Source organism: Myotis lucifugus, unplaced genomic scaffold (assembly GCF_000147115.1).
Source record: "Myotis lucifugus unplaced genomic scaffold, Myoluc2.0 scaffold_235, whole genome shotgun sequence".
NCBI lineage: Eukaryota > Metazoa > Chordata > Mammalia > Chiroptera > Vespertilionidae > Myotis > Myotis lucifugus.
The window spans coordinates 1,554,964-1,582,283 of NW_005871283.1; the positions used below are offsets into that span (position 1 = coordinate 1,554,964).

General features: G+C 41.7%; 1 protein-coding gene across 1 annotated transcript in view; it reads right to left on the reverse strand.

Moving 5' to 3' along the window:
- The window catches only part of YLPM1 (YLP motif containing 1), a 70,342-nt gene extending 43,774 nt beyond the window's left edge, over positions 1 to 26,568 (reverse strand). The window contains 5 exon segments of the mRNA XM_006098438.3: positions 6,244 to 7,238; positions 11,977 to 12,156; positions 13,744 to 13,977; positions 25,698 to 26,513; positions 26,515 to 26,568. Of these exon segments, the coding sequence (XP_006098500.1) occupies positions 6,244 to 7,238; positions 11,977 to 12,156; positions 13,744 to 13,977; positions 25,698 to 26,513; positions 26,515 to 26,568 (2,279 nt within the window).
- Positions 26,569 to 27,320: the final 752 nt, after the last annotated feature.

Below are 27,320 nucleotides of genomic sequence, written 5' to 3' on the forward strand. Positions count from 1 at the left end.
CTAGACCACACCAGCCAGGTGGGCTAGAAAAATATTTACCATGTGGTCCTTCACAGAAAAAGTCTGCCAACCTCTGATCTAGAAATAGAATTGGAGGAATTAACTAAAAGATATTAAGGTTTATTATAAAGCTACAGTAATTACAACCATGTGACATTTGGTGCAAGGACATAAAAATAAACCAAAGGAAGAGTGTCCAGAAACAAATCTACACATATCATTACTTGACTTATGAGAATTTTGACCCCTACCTCATACCATACATTAACAAAAAAGCCAATTCTATATGGATTATTAATTTTAAAATAAAAGGTAAAACAATAAAAGAAAGAAGATAAAATACGATAATGTATTTATGGCTTTGGAGTAAACAAAGATTTCTTAAACAGGACACAAAAAAGCACTAACCACAAAGGAAGAAAAGATCAATACATTAAAACTAGAGGCCCGGTGCACAAAAATTTGTGCACTCGGGGTGGGGGTCCCCCAGCCCAGCCTGTGCCCTCAAACAGTCTGGGACCCCTCGGGAGATAACGACCTGCTGGCTTAGGCCTGCTCCCGGGTGGCAGAGGGCAGGCCCAATCCCTAAGTGCAGCCCCTGGTCAGGCTCAGAGCAGGGCCGATTGGGGAGTTGGGGCGCCGCCCCGTCATGCACAGAGCAGGGCGGATCTGGAGGTTGCAATGCCACCCTCAGTCACGCTCAGGGTAGACTGATTGGGGGGTTGGGGCACCGCCCCCTGTTATACTCAAGGCAGGGTCAATGGGGAGGTTGCGGCGCCACCCCCTGTCACGTACAGAGCAGGGCCGATCAGGGGGTTGGGGCACTGCCCCCTGTCACTCACAGAGCAGGGCCCATCAGGGGGTTGGGGCGCTGCTCCCTGTCACTCACAGAGCAGGGCCAATCAGGGGGTTGGGGTGCTGCCCCCTGTCACTAACAGAGCAGGGTCCATCAGGGGGGTTGGGGCGCTGCCCCCTGTCACTCACAGAGCAGGGCCAATCAGGGGGTTGGGGTGCTGCCCCCTGTCACGCACAGAGCAGGGCGGATCAGTGGGTTGGGTCGCCGCCCTCTATCACCCACAGAGCAGGGCCAATCAGGGGATTGGGGCGCCGCCACTCTCACACTCAGGGCAGGGCCGATGGGGAGGTTATGGCTCTACCCTGTCACACACAGAGCAGGGCCCGTGGTGGGGGGGCGCTGCACCCTGTCACACACAGAGCCACAGGGCGATCAGGGGGTTGGGGAGCTCCCCCCTATCAGGCACAGAGCAGGGCTGATCAGGGGGTTGGGGCGCCTTCCCCTGTCACGTACAAAGCAGGGCAGATAGGGAGGTTGTGGCCCCGCCCCCTGTCACACACAGAGCAGCAGGGCGATCACGGGGTTTGGGCGCTGCCCCCTGTCACGCTGATCCCGGTGCCGGGAGGCCTCGTGGCTCCGCTGATCCCAGTGCTGGGAGGCATATTACCCTTTTACTATATAGGATAGAGGCCTGTTGCATGGGTAGGGGCTGGCTGGTTTGCCCTGAAGGGTGTCCTGGATCAGGGTGGGGGTCCCCACTGGGGTGCCTGGCCAGCCTGGATGAGGGGATGATGGCTGTTTGCAGCTGGTCACACACCCTTCAGGGTGGGGGTCCCCACTGGGGTGCCTGGCCAGTCTGGGTGAGGGGCTGAGGGCTGTTTTCAGGCTGGTGGGTGACTGAAGCTCCCAACCGCTCCTTTTTTTCTTTTTTTTTTTTATTCTAGGCCAAGGCCTCTGCTGCTGAAAGCAGGTATCTGGTTTGTTTCCGTTCTATAATCGAAACACTGTATCATCTCCAGCTCTGAGATCCCGGCTGGCTGAAAGCTGGTTTCTGGGGTTTTGTTTAGCTTCTATATTTGTTACAATGTTTCAAACTGCCAGCTCAGAGGCCGGCAAGGCAGGTGGGGAACGTTGGAGTCCTCCTTCACTGAAGCAAGCAAGCCTCATGTTCGCTTCCAGCTGCCTGGCTGCCGGCCGCCATCTTGGCTGGCAGTTAATTTGCATATCGCCCTGATTAGCCAATGGGAAGGGTAGCGGTCGTACGCTAATTACCACGTTTCTCTTTTATTAGATAGGATTACAACTAAATTAAAATCAAGAATTTCTATTTATCAAAAGACACCATTAGCCCATGGAGTTCACTGGATCCAATTGTAGTTTTTGAGGGTTTTTTAAAACAGTTCTATTTGCAGAGATTAATATTTCGTGATTTCTTTTCTTTTTAATACTCACCTAAGGAGTGAGGATATTTTTTCCACTGATTTTTGAGAGAGTGGAAGGGAGGGGAGTGAGGGAAGGGAAGAGGCGGGGAGAGGGAGAGGAAGAGGGAGAGGGAGAGAAACATGGATGTGAGAGAGACACATCGATTGGTTGCCTCCCACACATGCTCAGATTGGGGGCGGGGATTGAACCTACAACCCAGGTGCGTGTCCTTCAATAGGAATCAAACCCACGACTCTCTGGTATGCAGGCCAATGCTCTAACCAGTGAGCCATGCCAGCCAGGGTTTTTGTCTTTTTTCTTACCCGCCTTCCAGGGAACAACGAGAAAATTTATTTTTTTAAAAACAGAACAAAATTTAAATCTTGCAATTACCATATGGGTCCATTGGATCCTTTCACAAATCTAAGATATAAGATCTTAAGTGAATTTCATTTTTTTCTAGATCTTAGAACATTTTGTGATTTCCTTATCTTAGAATTCATTAATACTCATCATTACTTATTAATTATCCACAACTACGCCAAAGAAGATTGAAATGCAAAGACAACAAAAGAATGATAAATTGCTAGAAGGATGAGGCAACAGTGAAATAAACTGTCACACCCCCTTGCTTTTAGGCTTCATTCAGCACAACTGAGAATTCAGAAATTTTCATCTCCTGACTATAAGGACAAAGAAAAGCAAAGTGACAGAAAGTTGTACCAAAACTATTAGATAAATCAAAAGATAAATGTCCTACAGGTGCACTCCAGGCTCTAATAAAGATGTGAAATTTATCATAAGTAAAATCTCCAGCCATATTACAATACCATTAAGCATCCACCAAGGTGGCTAAAATTTAAAAGTTTAACAATACTAAGTATTGATGAGGATGCAAAAAAACGGGAACACAGAATCACTGCTGGTGAGAATATAAATTAAAACAACCACTTTGGAAAACTGTTTGACAAGATCTATCAAAGCAGAACATATACCCATGATCAAGCAATTCCAATCCTTGGTATATATCTAAACAAAATTAAACATCCACACACATATGTGTATGCATCTAAGGTGAGACATATAGCACCAAAAGACACATAGCAGTATTTTCATAATAATAACAAAACTTAAATGACCGTCAATATCAGAATGGATAAATAGACTGTGGTATATTCATACAATAAAATATTGTACAGGAATGAGAATGAACAAACTACAGCTACACACAACACGGATGAATCTCACATTATGTCATGTGAAAGATGCCACTCAAAAGAGTACATACAGTATGATTCCATTTATATAAAGTTCAAAAACAGACAAAGCTAATCTGTGGTATAAAAAGAGAAAATGGGAAGGGACATGAGGGGGACATCTCATACACTAGAATTTCTATTTCTTGATCTGAGTAGTAATAACATGGGTGCGTCTACTTTGAACAAATTCACTAAGCTGTACTTAAAATTATACCTGAGAGTGCTGACCAAAAAAGGGCAATTTAGAATATTATTTATAACGAAGTGGGAACTAGGACTATGGTCCTCTGCCTTTGAAGGAGACTTGATGAACCAAAAGCTCCTCAAAGGACAGTGAGCAATAAAGCAGGAGGAGGCTGGAACCAATGTTGGTGTAAAAAGAATTTGAGTTTATGTGATGGCAGAGCAGAGTGGGTAAAGAAGGCTGGGAAAGAAGACAAGAGGATCATCTTTAAATAAGTGTAGGAACACACTGTAAAAGAGAGAGGATAATTCATAATGTGTTGTATCATAAAAGTAGATCTAGAGTCAACAGGTAGAAGTTACAGTAATATATTTAGGGTCAATGTAAGAAATAAACTTTCTAGAAAACTGTCAGTATTCAAGCAGAGGCCATCAATTGCTTGTCATAGGAAGTACAATGAACCTGTAAATGCATCAGAAGCCTTGGATTCTAATCCCATCTTAACTATTTGCTAGCTATGTCATCTGGGGCAATTTATTTATAACCTCTCCAAAGCTCAGCTTCCTTATCTACTTACCTCAAGAGATCAATGAGAGGAATAAGGTAATATGCACAAGATGACAAACTAAAATACAACACAACTGTGAGTTGCTATAGAGGGGATACTGCATTATATCATTGCTAAGATCCTCCTAGCGCCGTAGTTATTAATTGTACCACGAGATAAGAAAATAACTTAAAATAGGTCCTAAATTTACAAACTTAAGATTTGATAGGCAAAGGAGAGAAATGTTAATATGACAGGAAAAGAAGGGAACAGGAAATCTTTGTTTCATGAGGTGTTAAAAATGTGTTTCTCTGATAGCAAATCAGTAACCAGATCTACAAGGAATACTCAATCCAGTAGAAAAGTAGGAATTCAAATCAAGAAGCTACACATACCAAATAAATAAAGGCTACAAATGTATTTGTAAGTTTGCACATCACTGAGAGCATGAATATCACTGAAACCTGGCGTTACATACAGTACTTAACTAGTGCTTTTGCTCTGATTCTCTGGGTATAAACTCAGGCTCCACTGTCCCAGTGACTCAACCCTGAGCAAGTTACCCAATCCTCTCAGCCCATTTGTAAAGGGTAAAAGTAGGGTCTACAAATTCACAAGTTGTTGAGAAGACTCCATAAGACAATGTATGTAAAGTCTCTGGCAAGGCTTCTAGTACCCAGAAAACTCATGTTAATAGCCTCTGATTAGCTTTGATTTTGGATTAAGTTTGTGCTGTACTGTTTTCAGAATTGGAAACTTGGGGAACAAATAAAAGATACGTTTTGTTGTCAATTGTTGAAATCAGGTATAAATTAAAAATGATGATGTAGATCCACTGACACTAAGATGGAAAATTAACCAATGTACTGATAGTGGAAAAAGCAAGTTATAAGACAATATACGTAGTATGATGCCATTTTTAAAACATTTATTTTAAAAACTATTATCTCCAAATAATAATTGACAGTGGAATTAGGTGACTTTAACTTTTTTCAGCCCTCTTCTGTCTTATCTAAATTTTGTATAAGGAGGATGTATGTATATTATAATTTCCAATTGGAAGAAAATCTTATTGAAATGTTTTTTTCTGTAGGAAAATTATCATTTAGGTCAACCCTGGGAGAAAAATATACTTTTACAAACTTAGAAAAACGAATTTAACATCTTTTAAAAGGTAAATAGAAAAAACTCAGGAACCACTAGTAAATTTTTGTGTGTACTTTTCTATATAAAAATGTGGTTCAGCCCAGTCGGAGTGGCTCAGTGATTGAGTGTTGACCTATGAACCAGGAGGTCTCGGTTTGATTCCCAGTCAAGGCACAGTAGGGGGCATGCAGGAGGCAGCTGATCAATGATTCTCTTTCATCATTGATGTTTCTCTCTCTTTCTCCTTTCTTCTCTGAAATCAATAAAAATATTTTTTTCTTAAAAAAGTGGTTTAGACAAAAGAAAAACATCTCCCAAATTGAGGAACATTTGTCTGTTCTGTTATATGCACTGCTATAAACACAGAATAGGAATTTAATAAATATTTGCTGAACAAATGGGCAAAACAAAAGTTTTATATACCTTTATACTAAATTTCATTGCCTTATTCACTACAATATTGGCTTATTCATCTTTATCTCCAATAGTTAGCTTATAAGCTAACAAAGAGAAGCTATCAATTAAGTTATTTATCAAATAAAAAAAGCAAAAAAGATAAATAAGTCTAATCAATATTACTTCTGAAGCTGAAACGTAAGAAATTGATAAGCATCACTCTGAAACATCACATTCATCCTACACCATAATCTCTACATATAGGATAAAGTAGTGACATCACAAGAAATGGTTACCATTTCTAGATTTCATTATGTCTAATAAGTGAACGCTAGCATAATTCATTGTAAACCAGGATTGTGTTTGGATTAAAAGGATAAAGTGAGTACCAAAATTGCATAAATGAAGTTTTTTATACCATCAAGGCCTACTCAGCCTAAATCAACAAATCAGCCAAACCAACCAACCAAATAAACAAACAAGTCAGACCTACCTTGGCCCTTTTGGACCTTCCATGTAACTGCTTCTAGGAGGATCTGGAAGCAGTCCACCTGACCTCACTGGCATGTCCTTGACTGCAGTGATTTGCTGAGATGGAGCAATTGAAGACTCCCCAAGTCCTGGCTCAGACGAGAACGAACTGTATGGCAGAGTAGACTTGCTCAGAGGAGCTTTAGAATTCCCTTGTTCTGAAGGGCCAACAGCTGATTGCAATGGAGGATGGTAAGTTGAGGGTGGGGCTGAACCAAAAGACACAGGAGTGGGAAGTAATGCTGGTCTAGGTTTCTCCGGAAGTTGTGAACTCTGAGAACTAGAGACTGATGGAACTGGGGCTGTTGTTAATTGAGGAGGTATCCCTTGTGGAACCCCAGGGGCAGGTATTCCTGGAGGAGGTGTGGCTGAAGATAATGGTGGAAGGGGCATGACAGGTGGAGGTGCTGTTGAAGAGAGAGATGGTGGGGGAAGAACTGGTGGTGGCCCCACAGAAGAGAGGGGAGGTGGGGGAAGAACTGGTGGTGGCCCTGTTGAAGACAGAGATGGAGGCATCACAGGTGGGGGCAGAGAGGTTGGTAGAGAAGGTGGCATCACAGGTGGGGGCATGCCAGGTGGTGGCACTGAAGTAGGTAGGGCAGGGGGCATTACTGGTGGTGGCAACGATGGAGGCAATACCGGAGGAGGCATTGTTGGTAGAGGTGGAGGCATCTGAGAATATGGAACAAAAGGAGGTGGCATTGACATGTTTCCCATATACTGGTTCTTCATACTCTGAAATGAATTGACTTTCTCCTGCAAATAGGTCTGAGTGGCTTTCATATGCCCCTGCCATGTTTTCCACTGCTTCTCATACTCCTGAAGTTGATCTTTATGCGGATAGGAATGAAGCTGTTCCTCCCACAGCTGAAACTCTCGCTCCCATTCTTGGTAGAGATGTTGAAACTGTTGCTGCTGCATCTCATAATGTCGCAGTTGCATATCTACAGACATGGTCTACAAATAAAAGGATAAAAATTATTTCAAGACATTCATATAAGAGAATAACAAGCTAAATATTAATGAATCAAGGGCATATGAAGTCTTAGGACATTAAGACACTAAAGATTTTGGGAGGATAAGGATAAGCATGTTAAATCCATTTGGTGATGATCATTCTTCTTTCTTCCTTTGACTTAATTATATAGAGTGGGGCAAAAGTAGGTGTACAGTTGTTCTTACGGAAAATAATACAATAATTAAATAATAATACAAGAGGAGAAACCAAGATGGCGGCATAGGTAAACACCGGAAATTGCTGCCTCGCACAACCACTTCAAAAATACAACTAAAAGACAAAACGGACATCATCCAGAACCACAGGAAGGCTGGCTGAGTGGAAATTCTACAACTAGAAGCAAAGAGAAAAGCACACTGAGACTCAGAGGAGGTGCGGAAGTAAAGTGCAGAGGTACAGAGGCACACGTGGAAAGGGCTGGCAACTGAGGACATGGCTGTCTTTTTCAATCCGGAGGGAGACACAAGCTCCCGACTGCTCTGAACGCCAGTTCCTGGTGAGTCTCTGGGGACCCAGACTCATACGGGGAGAAACGGGACTGTCTGGCATCGGTCGGAACTCGAAGGCGGCTTTCTCTCAGAGGTGCTTGCAGCGATTACCGCAGGACACTGAGACACAGGGCCTCTTAGGGTAGGACTGAGGATCAGCCATATCTGTTTGCTCCGCCCTGTTGATTTCCTGAGACCCCGCCCCACCCAAGCTGTGCACAGAGGCTTTTGCATTTGAAAGGCCTGGTCCTTTGCAATCTGAAAATTACCTAACAAACTGCAGCTGGGTCAGAGAGACCCAGAACTTCCAAAAGAAGGCCCAAGGCCCCACAGCAGCTTACACTGCTTCACAGCTGGGCCTCATCTGGGCACCTCCAAACCCCAAACAAAGAAGAGGAATCTGCAGATCTCTCCATAGCTCCTACTGTGTCGCCTCAGGCAGAGGCTAAATTAGCACCTCCTCAGAGATCCAAAAACCGGTGTACCCAGTGGTCAGAGTGGGACCATCCAATTACAACTCCTCAGATCCATAAGGGACACACTCAGGGGGCAGACTCAGTGAGCAACAAAGCCCCACTGAAGCAAGTCTTGCCCCAGAAGGGTGTCTCCAGCACAGAAGTTCTCCCACTGTAGACACAGCTGATTCTCACAGCCAATTAGCCTGGAGGTCAATTCCTCCCAGTGATACCTACAACAAGCAAGGCTTAACTACAACAAGACTGTGCACAAAGCCCACAAAGGGGTGCACCAAGAGTGTTCACCTCAGGTAATTGGGGAGACTGAGCCACTGGGCCCTATAGGACACCTAGCACACAAAGCCACTCTATCAAACAGGGAAGCATAAAAAATGCGGAGACAAAGAAGTCACAAATGACTGAAATGGAGGAAAGCAAACTACTGGATATAGAGTTCAAAACCACACTTATAAGGTTTTTCAAGAATTTTCTAGAAACTGCCGATAAACTTAATGAGACCCTCAAGAAATCTAGTGAGACCCTCGAGGTTATGAAAAAGGACCAACTAGAAATTAAGCATACACTGACTGAAATAAAGAATATTATACAGAGTTCCAACAGCAGACTAGAGGATCTCAAGAATCAAGTCAAAGATTTGAAATACGAAGAAGCAAAAAAGACCCAACCGGAAAAACAAAAAGAAAAAAGAATCCAAAAATATGAAGATAGTGTAAGGAGTCTCTGGGACAACTTCAAGCATACCAACATCCGAATTATGGGGGTGCCAGAAGAAGAGAGAGAGCAAAATATTGAAAGCCTATTTGAAGAAATAATGACAGAAAACTTCCCCTACCTGGTGAAAGAAAATAGACTTACAAGTCCAGGAAGCGCAGAGAACCCCAAACAAAAGGAATCCAAAGAGGACCACACCAAGACACATCATAATTAAAATGCCAAGAGCAAAAGACAAAGAGAGAATCTTAAAAGCAGCAAGAGAAAGACAGTCAGTTACCTACAAGGGAGTACCCATACGACTGTCAGCTGATTTCTCAACAGAAACTTTGCAGGCCAGAAGGGAGTGGCAAGAAATATTCAAAGTGATGAATACCAAGAAACTACAACCAAGATTACTTTACCCAGCAAAGCTATCATTCAGAATTGAAGGTCAGATAAAGAGCTTCACAGATAAGGAAAAGCTAAAGGAGTTCATCACCACCGAACCAGTATTATATGAAATGCTGAAAGGTATCCTTTAAGAAGAGGAAGAAGAAAAAGGTAAAGATACAAATTATGAACAACAAATACACATTTATCAACAAGTGAATCTAAAAATCAAGTGAATAAATAATCTGATGAACAGAATAAACTGGTGAATATAACAGAATCAGGGGCATAGAAAGGGAGTGGACTGACAATTCTCGGGGGGAAAGGGGGGTGGGGGGGTGGGAAGAGACTGGACAAAAATCGTACACCTATGGATGAGGACAGTGGGGGGGGGCGGTAAGGGCAGAGGTGGTGGGAACCGGGTGGAGGGGAGCTATGGGGGGGAAAAAAGAGGAACAACTGTAATAATCTGAACAATAAAGATTTAATTTTTAAAAAAAAATAATAATACAAGAATAAACTGTTTTGTGTATTTGCAACTGTAAACCTACTTTTGCCTCACCCTGTATAAGTTACCACTGACTTGGAAAAACCAACCAAACACTAAAGCAAATACCTACCTCAGCAATAAATATTTTTCAGGTCTTTAATATTATTATGGACTAGAGGCCCGGTGCACAAAACTCATCCACTGGGGGTGGGGGAGGGGTGTACCTCAGCCAGGCCTGTGCCCTCTCGCAGTCCAGGACCCCTCAGGGAGTGGGCCTAAGCCGGCAGTCGTACATCCCTCTTGCAGTCCAAGACTCCTCGATCCTTACCACCTGCCTGCTCACTGCTCCTTACCACTCGGCTCACTGCTCCTTAGCGCTGTCACGGAGGTGGGAGAGGCTTCTGCCACCGCCACTGCATTCGCCAGCCGTGAGCCCGGCTTCTGGCTGAGCAGTGCTCCCCCTGTGCGAGTGCACTGGCCATGAGGGGGGCAGCTCCTGCGTTGAGCGCCTGCCCCCTGGTGATCAGTGCGCATCACAGCAACAGGTTGTTCCTCCGTTCGGTCTAGGCCAGGGGTGGGCAACCCCAGGCACGCGTGCCAAACATGGCACGCCAGTAACTTTTGCTGGCACGCAAAACCCTCTCTTATAATCTTCCATTTACAATTTTTTCCTTAATATCGACTTTTTTATTTTTCAGATAAATTCAGTGTAGGTGCATTTTAGATAAATAAATAATTTTACATAACAAGTTATCTTAAAGACCATAGACATGGATTGACGAGCGAGGAGAAGAGCAATTTCTATGCCTCTGCCTTAACTCTCCCTGCCTTCCTAGATCCGACCGATTTCAGCCTCAGACTCAACGGGTTTTCGTTGACAAGACAACCGCCTCACCTACTTATTCAAAATTTCACTCTATAAAAATGAAACCTTCTCTCTCGCTTTGGCCACCGGTACTAACGAAAGGGGAATAAATTTCTATGTTTCTCTCGGCAGCAAAAGTCCCACTGATAATATCAAATGGAGTCATAAAGTTTTCTGTCGGACTATCAGTGTACATGTATACATTAAAAAATAAATGTATTTTTCATCATCATATACTGTGTTTTTGTCGCTCGAATGAATTTTATTATTTCTTCAAGATTCTTCACATATGTACACCTTAAGAGATATCAAGTAGGCGTAACATGTTCTCAAAAAATTAGGGTTGGCAGGCAGAAGAATTTTGAGTCAGAGATTTTGCTGGTTTTGGCACGCACTCACAAAAAGATTGCCCACCTCTGGTCTAGGCTTTTATTATACAGGAGCATTTTAACACATTGCGTACCGCATAGAAATCTCTAAGACATACGCCAGGGACCGCACGTTTTTGGGCAAACTGCACGTTATTTAAGTCATCATAATGCACTTTAGGTGTTGTTTTTTCAATAATTATAACATTTTTATTTACAAAAACAATTAAACAATTAAGTTCCTAGTACTTTTTTAATGTATGGTACTGCATAAAACATTTTCCTCTATGAAGAGGGACCAAACAAAATTTACCTAAGTATCTAGATTCGCTCCTTTTTCCATGGGCGTGAAAAACGAGAACACTCGTGAGCGGTCCTTAACAGATGGCACGCGAAACACGAGAAAACTCCTGAGCGGTACGAAATGTGTTAAGAACTTAAAAAATGATTTATTATTATAGACATACAGACATAAGTTTATACCTCAAAGATAAAAGACAAGCAAATATCTAAGTCATTTCATCTTTTATGGTGTATTTGTTAGGTTTTTTGTGGTGGTTGTTTTGACCTTTTTGGGTGGATTTTTGCTTGTCTGTTACTGTAGTGGTTTGTGGCCGAAACACAAGTAAACTTATAATTATATGATAAGAACCCTGGTTCTTAAATCTCTTAGTAATAGTCAGTTCTTAGTAACTTAGTAAGAGTACTCTAACGTCTGTCTGGGTTGATATGTGAGTATTTGCATAATACCACATTTCCCAAGCCCCCAAGTTAATGCGACAGGTAACTACTTGGGCACGTCTTAGGAAATATCTTTCCTTCTTCACACTTAAATCTCCTTCAGGAATAACAAATATTTTAAATTTCTTGGGTCAATTTCCCATGTGTGAACTGAAGAAGCACTTGCCTGCATATGTGGTGGCTGCTGGATGATCTGCTGGTACTTTTGTAGGATCTGTTGTAGCTGGGTGTGCTTCTGCATTATTCCCTGGTACTGGAAGCCAACTCGATGCTGCTGGTGCTGCTGCCAGTGTGCTGCTGCAGCCTGCAACTGTTTTAACCTGGCATCTTCTTCCGGGTCCTCAGACTAAATATAAAAGATACATTTTTATTTAAATCATAAAACAGCAATTAAATTAGTAAGAAACCTATTTTATAAAGTATTGTATTGTAATACAAAGTCCAGAATCCCTACAACTCTGCCTGATTGATAAAAGCTATTCTATCTTTAGATAAATACCTAGCTCTATCTATACTGTGATAATGGATACCAATACCTAGGAGTTTATAAATTCCATAGTCTTCACTAGAATAATCATTTCATTGTTCTTAAATAGGACAATCATTACCCAACAAAGTCAATCTACATTTAATGTCCTTTTCACTCTATGAGAAATTTTTCTCTTGCACCTTAGTCACTTTTCATCAATGGACTACGGTGTAATTATTATGATTCAATAAAGTTTCCACATATGACTATTAGGAGAACAATGACCTTTGGACCAATGTGAGAACTTTCCATGTGCCAGTAAATGTGCTAAATGACATTTAATGCTACAATCTATTTTGCAGATGAGGAAACTGAAGTACAAAATGGTTAACTAACTTGCTCAGAGTCACCACCAGCAAGTGGCAGTGCCTGGACAGCAGCCTAGGTCATTTGACAATAAAAGTTCTTTTTAAAATATATATATATTTTTATTGATTTCAGAGAGGAAGGAAGAGAGGAAGGAAGAGGGAGAGAGAGAAGAAACATCAATGAGAGAATCATTGATGGCTGCCTCTTGGGCACACACACACACACACACACACACACACACACACACACACTACGGGGGATTGAGCCTGCAACCCTGGCATGTGCCCTTGACCAGAATCGAACCTGAGACTCGTCAGTCCACAGGCCGATGCTTTATCCACTGAGTCAAACCGGCTAGGGCAAAAAGTTGAAACTCTTAACTATTGCCGTGTGCTGCCAATATGAAAATACCTGGCAGCCCTTTAGTGCTTAGAGACACAATTTACAAGAGTGTCTAGCCCTAACCGGTTTGGCTCAGTGGATAGAGCATTGGCCTGCAGACTCAAGGGTCCCAGGTTCGATTCCGGTCAAGGGCATGTACCTTGGTTGCGGGCGCATACCCAGTAGGGAGTGTACAGGAGGCAGCTGATCGATGTTTCTCTCTCATCGATGTTTCTAACTCTCCATTCCTCTCTGTAAAAAATCAATAAAATATACTTAAAAAAAAAAAAGAGTGTCTAACTCTTCACTCTCATTTAAACCATGAAAAAAAAAAGCACCTTTTCTCTCTCTTTTTCAAATTATAAGAGAAAGTTTATTTAGAAAGTTACAGAGGTAGTAGAAGTGAGCCAGCTGGGCTGCAATGGCTCAGGAAACAAGTTACAGAAGCAAAAGGACCACTGGAACTTAGGAGAGGGAAAGGTAATGTAGCTGAGGGAAAGAGAGAGACGAGAAAGGCACTGGCGTGCTCCGGAGAGGGAATGCCAAAAATTGCCTTTTCTAAACCTGATAAGGCATAATCTAATATTCCATAAATGGAATTTTACTGTACTTAAAAAATACATAAAAATATATATCTATTCATGATAAAAATATAAATGAATCAGAAAAAAGTTGAACAATTTAATAAAAACCAAATAATTACTTTATGGTTACCTGGGATTCCTCCGGTGGAAGAGGGGGTGGTACCTCCTCATTAGGAGGTGGTAATGGGGGCTCCTCAGATGGAGGGGGTTCTGGTACTTGACTGGTGGCAGGTACTGTAACTTCTTTTACTGGCTTTGGTGCATCCTTTGCTATGACAGGACCCTTTTTGTGTCCTGGCAAATGCACTTTTGTCCTCTGCTGCAAACTTAGCAAGTGCTGTCGATACCAATACTGCTGCTGTTCCTACAACAGAAACCATTTTTAAGAATTTTACTTGACAATCCTATATAGCTGCAACTTGGTGTTTAGAGAGAGCCACATTTGTGTCTGCGTTCAAGTGTCTATATGCAAGAAAAGGCAAAGCTAGACTGAGAAAGACAAATAAGCAAGATTTTCAATTCCTTCCCCAAATTTATACATTTAAGTTAAACCAAGCCATACATATCAATTCAACATACTTCTCTACTCTTAAAACACATACTTTTAGAAGTGAGAGCAGTCTTTTTGATAAATGATCAAGTAAAACCTGTCAGTATTCACAGCTATTTGCTTTTAACCTGTCTTTAGCTGATTCTGACTTATCCAGGCGGATTTTGTAATTAATGAACACAATCAAATAATCCTACCTCTTCTCACTGCCTTCTCTCTTTTAAACATCTGTTGTATATTCTTTTAAACATCTGCTGTATATTCCTAGGTATATACAGAAGTCCTCCCTTATCCAAGGGAGATACATTCCAAGACCTCCAGTGGCTGCCTAAACAGTGGATAGTACTGAACTCTATATACCCTACGTTTTTTCCTATACATACATACCTATGATAGTTTAATTTATAAATTAGGCACAATAAAAGATTAACAACAATAACTAACAATACAACAGAACAATTATAATAAAGTAATGTAACAAAAGTTACATGAATGTGGTTCTCTCTCTCAAAATATCTTATGGTACTGTACTCACACTTCTTGTGATGATGATACAATGCCTATGTGATAAGATGAAGTGAGGTGAATGAGGCATTATTAAGTAAAATAAGGGTTACTTGAACACAAGCACTGTAACATTGGGGATCTGATAACTGAGACAGGTGAGTGACTAATGGCATGGATAGTGTACACTTCATGGATGTGCCGGACAAAGGGATGAGTCACATCCCGAATGGGATGGATCAGGACAGTGTGGGGCAGTGTGATATTTCATAAGCAAAGCAGAACGGCGCACGATTTAAAACTTACAAATTGTTTATTTCTGGGATTTTCCATTTAATATTTTCGGACAGTGGTTGATCACAGGTAACTGAAACTGCAGAAAGGGAAACCACAGATAAAGGGGAACTACTGTATGCATAAATTAGAATAGAATGTGTTTTTTAAATGCTGTCTATTTATTTTAAAAGTCTCACTCTGCCTTCCAAATTATAATGTAATTTCATTTTCTGGAAACCTGTTTTGTGTTTTCACTTTAAAAGATCATAAGTTTAATGTGGAAAACAATTAAGAAAATACAGCTGATCCTCATTATTCATGGATTCTGTATTTGTGAATTTGCCTACTTGCTAAATTTTATTTCTAACTTCAAAATCAATACTTGGGAGCTTTTGTGTTATTTTCTGGACATGTGTATGTACAACGGTGAAAAATTTGAGTCACTTGACTTGCACATCCCAGCTCAGGCAGAACACGGCCATGCCCACCTTTTTGTGTGGCTCTCCTACTGTAAATAAGTGGCCTTTTCAATGGTCTAATTAGGGTCACATTTTTGTTTGCATTTCTGTGCTTTTTAAAATATATATATATTTATTGATTTCAGAGGAAGGGAGAGGAAGAGATAGAAACATCAATGATGAGAGAGAATCATTGATCGGCTGTCTTCTGCACGCCACACACTGGGGATCGAGCCCACAACACAGGCATGTGCCCTGACCAGTAATTGAACTGTGACCTCCTGGTTCATAGGTCGATGCTTAACAACTCAACCACACCGGCTGATCTCTGTGTTTTTTTTATTAGTGATTTTGTTGTTTAAAGTGGCCACCAAGCATAGCGCTGAAGTGCTGAGTAGTGTTCCTAAGTGCCAGAAGGCTATGACGTGCATTACAGAGAAAATATGTTACATACAGCTTCATTCATGCATATGTTACAGTGTTGCTGGCTGTGAAGTCAATTTTAATGAATCAACAATATATATTAAATAAGGGTCTTTAAACAGAAACACACATAAATCAAGATTATGTCTTGATTAGCTGATGAAAATGTGACCAAAGGCTCACAGGAACATAACCCTTTACTTCCCTTAGGAGCAATGGTTCAGTAGTTACTAATTCAGTGTTCCCAGTTACTTTATAATTCCCAGTGACTATATAGAACAAAATATTTCAAATAAAGAGAAATGACTGCATAAAAAAGTAATAACTAATTGTTTAAATCAGCAAAAAAATTTTACCACTCAGAAATAACTACAGGAGTCACTATATAATCTCCATGGTTAAAAAGTTGCATAAGGGAAAAAAAGTTGTCATAACACTAAAATATTCACTAATATACTGCCCTGTATATGTCTATAATTAACAACAGCATATATTTCTACTATAATTATAAGGATGCAGGATTTGTTTGTTTGTTTGGGTTTTTTTTTAGGATGCAGGATTTGATAAAATGTGATGTTGGAGAACTTTGAAACTCATTACTGAGAGCTGAGGATCTAACAAAAGTCCTACTGGTTAGCAAGCAAAAATCCTATATATAAAAAGCCTGTGGTTGTGACGCCCTCACGCCGTAATGACCGATCACCAGGAGGCTGCGTGCGCAGCGAGGTGCACGCGGGTGGGTGGGGACTTGACTCTGGTTCTCGCGGCGCAGGCTGGACTTGATGCTGCGTCCCCATGGGCGCCAGCCCAGACTCTGACAGGATATAATAGCAATATTAAAATATTTCCTCTAATTAATTTCCTTTTAGTGTGCACAAATGTCATGCACCAGGACACTAATAACTTCTATAATAGGAACTACAAAAGAGAATGTTTGACTATCAAAGGTTGAAAAATAGCCCGGGTAAAACTGATAAATTCCTAAAATACTTTTTTCAGTATATTCAAAAACTAAATAAAAGATGATCTATAATGTTGCCATATAATTTTGTTAGAAAAATTATAATATGGAATTATAATCTATACTTTTATTTTTTGTTCATTCTAAAACTCAGCCATTCTTTATGATTTTTGAGCTCTGTTTTTTCAAGATTATGTCCCAAATAAATTTTTTACAATAAACTTTTGGTCTCTATGTTAAATGGATTCATTTTATTGGCATTCACTGTGATTTATTATCTTTGGATAATCAGGGTTTTCTATATTGCTAATATTTTATTGTATACTTCCCCAATTTTCTATATGAAAGCAGATGCATAAAATATACATAATGTATGTAAACTCTTTTCTCACTTAACATACTGTTTTGTTATCTTTTTTTCCACTCATAGGATAATTTTCTTAGAAAATTAACGTTTCACTCTTTTCTTTTATCTGGTGCTTAAGCATACAGTGTTGGACCATACTGTAGGATGTCAATAAATAGCTGTTAATCAACTGAAGACATCTCTCTAGGCCACTCATTTCTATGCTCTGAAACATGCTCCAATCCACTGGGAAGAATACATTTCATCTCATTAACTCCATTTTGAAGTTTAGGTTACGATTGGGGTTTTTTGTTTTTAATTATCATACACATAATCATCAGCTTCCAGGATATAACTGCTTTTACCATTCAATCGTAAAAACAAGCAAACAAACAAAATAGTACAGTGATCATGATAGTCAACAATAATACAGTATTTTCAACCTTTTATTATTTTATAAAAATTGCAATAGGTTTACCTTTAAGCTTAAGAAAGGCAAATAAGTCTGTTTCTAATAGAAGTTAAAAGTTTCTCTTTTTTTAGTTGCTTTGAAAACATCACCAAAAGATACAAACTATCTGTCACAATTAGAAACTAATGGTTACAGAGATGAAGATTCTTTATGAATTTGCACCTTATTTTCATGCTTCCCATCTTTGTCTTAGACTTAGTCTAGGGTTAAGGACCTTATTAGGAGCTCAAGAATTGCCAGTTTACTGACAGAAGGCACTGCAGGTCAATTTCTACTTAATATAAACCCAATAAGCAGGAAGCATATTTAATTCAATCCTAGGACTAAGTTTGGACACATTCTTAAAGCTCTCCAAATGAATAATGATGACATCACTAAAAAATGCCCTTGGTGACCCCAGAAGGATGATTTACTTTTATTTTAGAAAGGAATAAAATCTGCTTACACTTGCTAATGAAGCTGAACTGGTACCTGGTTCTTCTAAATGTCCCATCATATCACACAACTCCATTTCACATAGAATGCTAGCTCACAAATCAGGTCAAATCACAGCATATGTCACATTAAAAAAAAAAAAAAATGGCCCGGCCAGTGTGGCTAAGTGGTTGAGCATCCATCTATGAACCAGGTCACAATTCAATTCCCGGTGAGGGCACATGCCTGGATTTTGGGCTTGATCCCCAGTGTGGGGCATGCAGAAAGCAGCCGATCAATGATTCTCTCTCATCATTGATGTTTCTCTCTCTCTCTCTCTCCCTCTTCCTTCCTCTCTGAAATCAATAAAAATATATTGTTTAAAGAAAGAGACTGGAGTTAAAAAGTTAGGATGCAAGAATTATTTTTCACAAATATCATTACCAAAAAAAGATGCTAATTTATTCATCAAGCATGTACTGACTGTTGGCTACCAGTACAGTTATGAACTAGGCACTAAATAATTTTTCAAGTAGAAAAATATAAAAGAGAGTAAGAGAATGAGAAAGTGGGAGTGGGAGTGAGAGTGAGAGAGAGAGAGAGAGAGAGGGAGAGAAAGAGCTTTTAAAAGTTAATTTTGGAGGCCGTGCCTATCCAGGTTGATTATCATCTATACTAATAAAAGGGTAATATGCAAATTAACCGTCACTCCGTAACAAAAATGGTGGCGCCCATAGCCACAAAGATGGCAGTGCCAGCTGGAGCCATGGAGCCGGCCGGAGCGGGCAAGATGCTTGGCTTCCTTTGTCGCCCCAGCGATGAAGGAAGCCAAGCCCCCCGCAAGCCCCAGCGGGCCGCCGAGGGCTGGCCTCTGGGCGGCAGCCACGGAGCCAGCCAGAGTGGGTGGGAGGTGGCTCCAGCCCGGAGCGAAGGCCCAGGTCCCGGGTGCCGGAGGGAAGCCAGTGCCGGCAGCCAGGGAAAGGAAGGCCTATTCTTGCACGAATCTTCGTGCATTGGGCCTCTAGTAAATGCCTATAAAACTAAATGTATTATGTCTTTTACATCCTAACGTGAAGGGGAGGAGGGAGAACCTGATAAAATAATGTATTAGATTTCCATTTTAAAAATTTACTTAAAATATATTTATTTTCTGTATTTTTGAGGTTTACATTCTACTCCAAGAAATTAAGGTTACCAGATAAATCTTAGTTCCATCTTTTTTTTTTTTTTTTTTAAAAAAAAGCTCCTTTACTTCACTTCTTCCTTCAGCCCCTGCCTTCTTTCTCTCTCCTTCAGTCAAACTTCTTGAAAGAGTGGTCTATACTCACCATCCCCATTTCCTCACCTTCCATCACTCCTCAAATCAATGCAATATGGCTTCAGTCACTATGAAACTGCTCCTGCCAATGTCAACAATAATCTATATGTCAGTAAATGCAAAATATAACTCAAAGTCTTGATCTTGCTCAACCTCTCAGCAGTATATGCCACAGATGACCACTCCCTCCTCCTAGAAACAGTCTTCCCTTCACCTCTGTGGCACTACACTGTCCTGATTTTCCATCTATCTATGTGGCCTTTTTTCCTGCTGGTTCCCTGAGATACCGAGATTCTGTGCGGCTAGGCTCAATGTCCATTAACCTCTATTCATACTCTACACACTTCTCAGGAGACCTTATCTTTTTCTGTGCCTTCAAATACCATTTTTATGCTGATGACTCACGAGTCTATATCATGTTTCCCAGATCTCCCTTATAGATTCCACACCTACATCTAACTTCCAATTGGACATCTCCCTTTGGACTCTTATGTCTCAAGAACTTGAAACTCAGTAGATCTAAAACTTAACTCATCATTTCCCTCTCATCCCCAGACCTATTCTTCCTCCTTCTCCAGGTTCTCCTATCTATATAAACAGGGAATATTAGCCGAGTGTCAGGACCGCTCAGGAGGAGTTGTGTGCGCAGATGGGCAGGAGGGGACTGTGTGCCACCCTCACCCCAGCGGCCGCGGGGAGGCTGGGGCTGGGGGCGGGCCAGAGTGGAAACACAACACACGGAGAAGCTGGGGCTGGGGGCCGGCCGGAGTGGAGACGCAACACTCAGGAGCACCTGCCCCCACCCCAGCAGACACAACACGGTGGCTGGTGCTACGTGGGTCAGGCACGGGTCCCAGCCCCCCGACAGGATGCCTCCTCGCACAATTTCAATCATGCGCTGGGCCTCTAGTTTTATTAATAAATGGGATCACCATTCACCCAGCAGCCTATTCCAGAAAGCCAGACATCATCACTGATGCCTTCCTCTCCACTACCACTCAATCAATTGGAGTCTAGCACCTAAACATTTCTTCAGTCTTCCACTTCTCTCCATCTCCAGGATCACCATGCAAATCTAAGCCACTATTCTCTCTCTCTTTTTTTAATCCTCATCCGAGGAATGAGGATATTTTTTCATTGATTTTTAGAGTGAAAGGAAGAGGAAAGGTAGAGGGAAGGAGGGAGGGAGACAGGGAGGGGAGAGGGAGAGAGAGACAGAGAGAGAGAGAGAGAGAGAGGAATATCGACATGAGAGAGACACATCGATTGGTTGCCTCCTGCTCTGGGGAGGGGATTGAACTGGGTACGTGCCCTTGACTGAGAACTGAACCCACGACCCGTAGGTCTGAGGGTCCACACTCTAATCACTGAGCAAAACCAGCCATGGGAGCTATTAATATCTCTTGCCTGAATTATTTATTAAATATTCTCTATAAATGACTCCTGTTCCTTTTGATTCTACTCTCTATATTGCACACAGTGAGTTTTTTCAAATGCCAATCTGTCACATTTGGTTGTATAAAAATCTCTCACTACCTTCCTTAGAATGGAGTCCTGATAGGCCCTTCCTAATCTGGTTTATGCCTACAACCATCACCCTCAGATTTTAGTATGCCTTACTGAACTTAATTCCTTGAGCTCTATCTGGTTAATTCCTATCCATTCTTTGGGTTTCACTTAAATATCACTTACAAAGGGAGGCCTCTTCAACTAGGTTAGAACTCCCTCCTATATCCAATCATTTAAAAAAATATTTGTTTTTCACTTACTATGTGCTGGATTCTGAGCTTAAAAAAGCACACGCACCTCACCTTTCCCCATTCTTTATGGAACAATTTAGTGATATTTTATATTTTATAATCCTATATTTTGTATTTTATAATGTGGTAACACCCTGTTCTTCTCTTAGTTACTTAAATATCTTTTCCCCTCATCAGAACAAGTCAATGAGGCCTGGTGTTTACCACTTCATCTCCAATACTAAGCATAGTACCTGGCACATAGTTGCTACTCAATAAGTACTTGAAAATTAAATAAAGGACTAAAAACTCAAATAAAATTCAACAGCTTTTCCCAAATAAGTTTTGAGTCTAAAAAGATAAAATCACAATTCATGAAAAAAGGCTAATATGCCCTGGCCGATTTGGCTCACTGGATAGAGCGTCGGCCTGGAGACTGAAGGATCCCGGGTTCGATTCCAGTCAAGGGCATGTACCTTGGTTGCGGGCACATCCCCAGTGGGGGGTGTGCGGGAGGCAGCTGATCGATGTTTCTAACTCTCTATCCCTCTCCCTTCCTCTCTGTAAAAAAGCAATAAAATATATTTTTAAAAAAAAAGAAAAAAGGCTAATATGCACTTTACCTAGTTAGTCCATTAAACAAACAGAAAATTTAATTCTTGAAAAAATATGCATTCCATTAAATCACCAATGCTTCACTCTGAAAACCAGAAACTAAATGGAAGAATATCAAGCATTTATCCTGTCTTTCCTATACTAACTGTACAGTATTTCCAATCAAACAATCATGGTTCATGAGTGAAAGTATTTCTTTACAGAATTCCATTTAATAAATGCAGAAGAAATGGCATGAAAAAAAATCAGCACATTGTAACCTCTAATGAAGAAATAACTTACTCAGGCAAAGAACATCAATGGATGAACCACTAGATGGAAGGAACATGCAAAATTGATGGGAAGCTTTACAGTGGAGGGACCAGACTGCCGCCCCCTGATCAATCTTGGCACCACCAACAGTGGGACAACCAGGCAGTCTCCTAATGGGATGCAAATGAAGTACACAGCATTACCTAGGTTACAAAGTACACTTGCCAAAAGAAAGTTGAGCTTAAATCTAAAGTTGAGCTTCAGAGTTAACTTCTAGATTACAAAAAACATGGAAAAGAGAAGAACAAGTCAAATGACACCATGAGACAACAGACAAATCCAGAATGAGGGACATTCTATGGGACAACCAACAGATTTTTCATCAAGTTCAATGGCATGGGATAGAAAAGAGAATAGAAGAAACTGGGCTAAATAAACTGGGCTAAATCGGGTGTTCTCAACTGAGGGTGATTCTCCCGACCCCCCGGGAATAGTGGCAATGTCTGGAAACATTTCTGGTCATCACAACTAGGGGCTGCTAATAGCATCTAGTAGGTAGAGACAGAGATGCTGCTAAACATCCTACAATGCACAGGACAGTCCCCCACAACAAAGAATTATCCAAAATATCTATATTGGATCCTGATTTGAACAAACCAACCAAACATAATTGAATCTATTGGGGAATTTTAGCATGGATGATATCAAGGATTTATTTTTAATTCCATTAGTATGAGCAGACAGTAAGGGAAATCTGAATGGATCAGGTATTAGGTGATACAAAGAAACAGCTGTTAATTTTGTTAGGTGTTATAATGTGTTAATCTAAGAAAAGGCTCTGTTTTTTGGAAAGATGTCTAAGAATATAAGGATGAAATCACATGAGATTTAAGATTTGATTTAAAATATTTTTGCAGGAACCATAAAAAAGGCCTTGGTGAAGTAAACATGACAAACTCTTGAATTGTGTTGGGTATATGCGGGGGAGGAATCATACCATTTTCACTTTTGTGTATAGTAGTCCCTTTTATCTGCAGGAGATACGCTCCAAGACCCCCAGTGGATGCCTAAACCGCAGGTAGTACTGAACTATATATGTACTGTTTTTCTCCTATACATACATATCTATGATAAAGTTTAATTTATAAATGAGGCACACTAAGAGACTGACAACAATAAAATAGAACAATTATAACAATATACTGTTATAACAAATGTGGTCTCTCTCAGCAAACTACCACAAATTTTTTCCTTCTTCACAATTTCACGAATAAAAGATTCATTCTTACCATAGATCTTAGCAACCTGATCATGTCATTTTTTGTCTTTTCTTATTAAGTCGAGAACTTTCACCTTTCCACTTGAAAGAAGCACTTGACAGCTTCTCTGGTATTTCCAAATTGCTAATATATTATTCTTGTGTTTGCATCCATTAAGTAAAATAGGATTACCTGAACACAAGTATGGCAATACTGCAACAGTTAATCTATTAACCAAGAGGGCTACTAATGGACAAATAGACAAGTAGTTGATACAGGGTGGATATGCTGGACAACGGGATAGTTCACTTCCACGAGGGACGGAACAGAATGGAGCAAGATTTCATCACGCTACTCAGAACAGCACAGTATATTGAGCATTTCTGGAATTTTCCATTTAATATGTTCGGAGTGAAGCAAAACTGTGGATGGGGTGGGGGGAGAGGACTTCCGTATGTTTAAAATCTTTCACATGTTAAATGACATTTTCCAAAAATAGAATATAAATCAAAGAAAAATATGCCGAAGGATTAATTATCAGAGATTGGCACTGGCATGAAGAAAATATTTATCATCTAATAAACCCAAGTATCCTAAGTCTAGAACATGCAACTCTTGTATCTTACTCAACAAACCTTTGTGGAGAGCCTATAATTTGCAAGGTACTGTCCTAGGTGCTACAGGAGATAAAAAGATGAGTGAGATAGTCCCTGTCTGCAAGGGACTTACAATCTGAAGAACAGAACCAACCAAATGGCTGAGCTTAGACATGGCTTCATAGAGACCCTGATATTTAAGATGTGCCTTGAAAGCAATACAATTATAGGGGGGAAAGAGGACTGAGGAAGTTGGGATGAATTCTAGACAAAGGTAGGAAAGCCTGAACAGGCTTACAATGCCTGTTTTGATAATAGCCCATTCATTCTGCTCATCTCTAATAGCTTTCTTTCCAACTCCTTTCTTTATGGCTCTCACCAAAGAATTGGAGGCACTGCATATTCAATGCACTAAAAGAAGTTCACTATATACAAGGGTACAAAGGCAGAAAAGCAAAAGCAGTGCTCATGGTATTATATTAAGGACAGGTTTGATCACCCTCCCCCCACCCCATAAAACAATTCGTTTATCTCTCTAAAAGGCCAGAAAAACAGTCCAGTAGAGATGAAGATATAAATGTCATATTTTGAATTAACGCAGTGTTTGACAACAAAAGCACTGGAAATTTCAGAGTGGGCTGGGGAAAGAGACAAATTCTGTCTCTATAATAGAGGAATCTGGGGGAAATAACCTGGTGGGATGGTACTCTAGCGTAAGCCAACAGAATCACTTACTCTACTGTTTGACCCCAGCACCTCAAGTGTTTTCTCCTTATGATGTGCCAACCCCATCTTGCTTACTTAAAACAACTTGTTTCTGGTCTTAATTTCTAATGCCAAACCACTATAATATTAAAATATCTCATCCCTATCTTTTGGAAATCTTTTATATGTAAATCCGAGTTTGTAAATTAAAAGGATCTTTTGATTCATTAGGAAATCCAAGATAGATTAGTAAGTGCTAAAAGTCTATTTTAGGAAATCATAAGAAATAATTTATCCACTTCAGTTCTATCTTCTTTCTAAAGGGAAGAATTTATTCCTGCTATCCTATCTGTCTTTGACCGTTGTCTGGGAAGCATCACTTCACATAGAAGTTTTGAGGAATGGCTCTCTCATGAATGAACAGGCATCACACATTTTTTTTTTTTTTTTTACCTTGGCTAAATCCCAAGGCTGTTACTCTGGAGTGAACGATAACACCAATGCCATACAGCAAATTGGTCATGTCTTACATCTTTAAGTGATGTGAGGAAAGTGTGTATGGGTCAATTCCTTACATGACCAATCGACTCCCCAAAGGGTCAAATGTGCAGCCTCCCCTACGTTTTGCACATATATCTATGAACATAATTAGGATGCTCCCGATAAGCACAAGATTTCAATCCTTCAATTGGCGAGACCTTTAAATTCAGGAAGCTGACAGCTTACCTGTGGCCCCTAAAATATTCTTTTAAAGAAGCTAACTGGCCATAAAGTGTATATGCATTTCAAGTGTCAGTTCTTTCAGAAGCTTCTTTTTTATGCCGCCTCTCAAATGGAAATTTTAGTTTAAAATACAATTTTAAAGCATTTTAAAATACAACTTTTAAGCAAAGTCCTTTGCCAAAGCAACACAATCTCAGAAGTTGGTCCAAGGAAACCAAAGGAATACATCTAAGAAGTAACTTTTGAGCCACCCCACTGCTCTGTGGTGTCCAGAAACATTTTCAGTTTTGATAACCCACACTTAGGTCATTAAAAAGCGGTGAAGTCAGACCCCTGACTCCCCCGGAATCCTCTGGAGTGTACGTTAGCTAGGCACCGTGTTAGCATTAGGCGAAGGGCCGGTTAAAGCCCGGAGGCCTGCTCACTTAGGGCCCTCGAGGGGAGAAGAGGAGGCTCGGCACGCGCTTTCTTACCTGTGGAGTCATCTTAGAAGGATCTGGCTCAGGGGCACCCTGATGCTGCTCAGCATTCTTGCTCTTGGCACCACTCTTCACAGGCTCTTGCGGGGCAGTTGTCTTATTCCCAGCAGCGGTGGCCGGCGGTGGAGGAGCTAGGAGCGGGGACTTAGAGTGGCTCTGGGAAGGGCGGGAAGGCGATGCCTGAGAAGGGGGCAGGTAGGACTGCGAATGGCTCACGTAGGATTGCGAGGAGGAAGAGGGAGGATAAGGAGTGGGCGCCAGGTAGGACTGGGAAGGTGGAGACTGAGAAGGGGACGGCTGGGCGGGAGGCAAGTAGGGGGGCTGAGACGAGGCCGGGGGGTAGTACGAGGGTGGCGGCTGAGGTGGGGGCATGTAAGACTGAGATGGGGGCATATAGGACCCTGGCGGCACAGGGGGAGACGCAGGGGGGGATTCCAGCTCCATGGGAACCAAACCAGGAGGCCCGTCTCGTTGGTGGTGCAGCATCTGGTGTTTGTACTGCTGCGGTTTCTGATAGCTGAGGGCCGGCCCCGGTGGCGGGGGCATCGGTGGCGGCGGCGGCTGCCAGTCTCCGTAGCCGCTCCCGGGCATCACCGGCGGGGGCGGCATGGGGGGCGGAGGAAGGTGATGGGGTTGGAGCACGCACTGCATTTGCTTCTGGTGCATCTGCTGCAGCTGCTGGAGCTGAGCCAAGTGCTGTTCGCGGAAGCTCATGAAGCCCGAGGACGAGGGGGCCGCGGGAGTCGTCGAGCTCGAGTACCCAGGCCCGGGCGAGGCCTCAGGAAGCGCCACCGGCGGCGGCGGCGGGACCCGGCGGAGGCGGATAGTGGCTGCTCCCGCCATATCGGCCCCAGCTCGGGTACATATCTAAGAAGGCGCAGGGCTCGTCCCGGCACCGTTACTCGTCGCAACCGACCTCCAGGAGCTGCGGCGGCGACGGCGACAGCCGGAACTCGCGGCGCCTACAGGCCCCGGAGCGTGTAAGCGGAGCGCGCCAGTGCGCCGGCGCTCCCGAGCTGGGCCCACGACCAGGAAGGCGGGGTCGACACTGGGGCGACTACGCCTGCGCAGTAGCCACAGAGAGGAGAACAAAGGCGAGATAGAGCGGCCCTTTGCTTGGCCACTCTCGGTTGCCACCTTCCTTCAGGTTCGGATACTGTAGGTGCGAGTCGAATGCGGTCATAGCACCGAGGAACCATAGAGTCTCCCCGCGGAAAGGGGTGGTAGAGGTCCTATTGCTCCACCGGGTTCATTTTTGAATGGGAAAAAAAATATATTAAAAATTAAAAAGGTTCCATCGACAATCGCAACAACAACAAAAAAATGAAACAAATAGAAACAACTCCGATAAGAAGTATGTAGAATTTATACGAAGAAAACTACAGAGCCATACAAAAATCATATCGGAGTGGGATAAAATTAGACTTGAAATAATGAAGAGGCTTACTGTGATCTTAATAAAAAGAGAAAAAATTGTAAAGATGTCAAATTCGTCTCAAATTAAATGAATAGACTTAATTCCGTTATAACAAAGAACCCAACTGGGAACAAATCTGTGAAGAGTGGAAACGTATTTTGAAGACAGAATATCAGACTACACCAATTCCTGCAGGCATC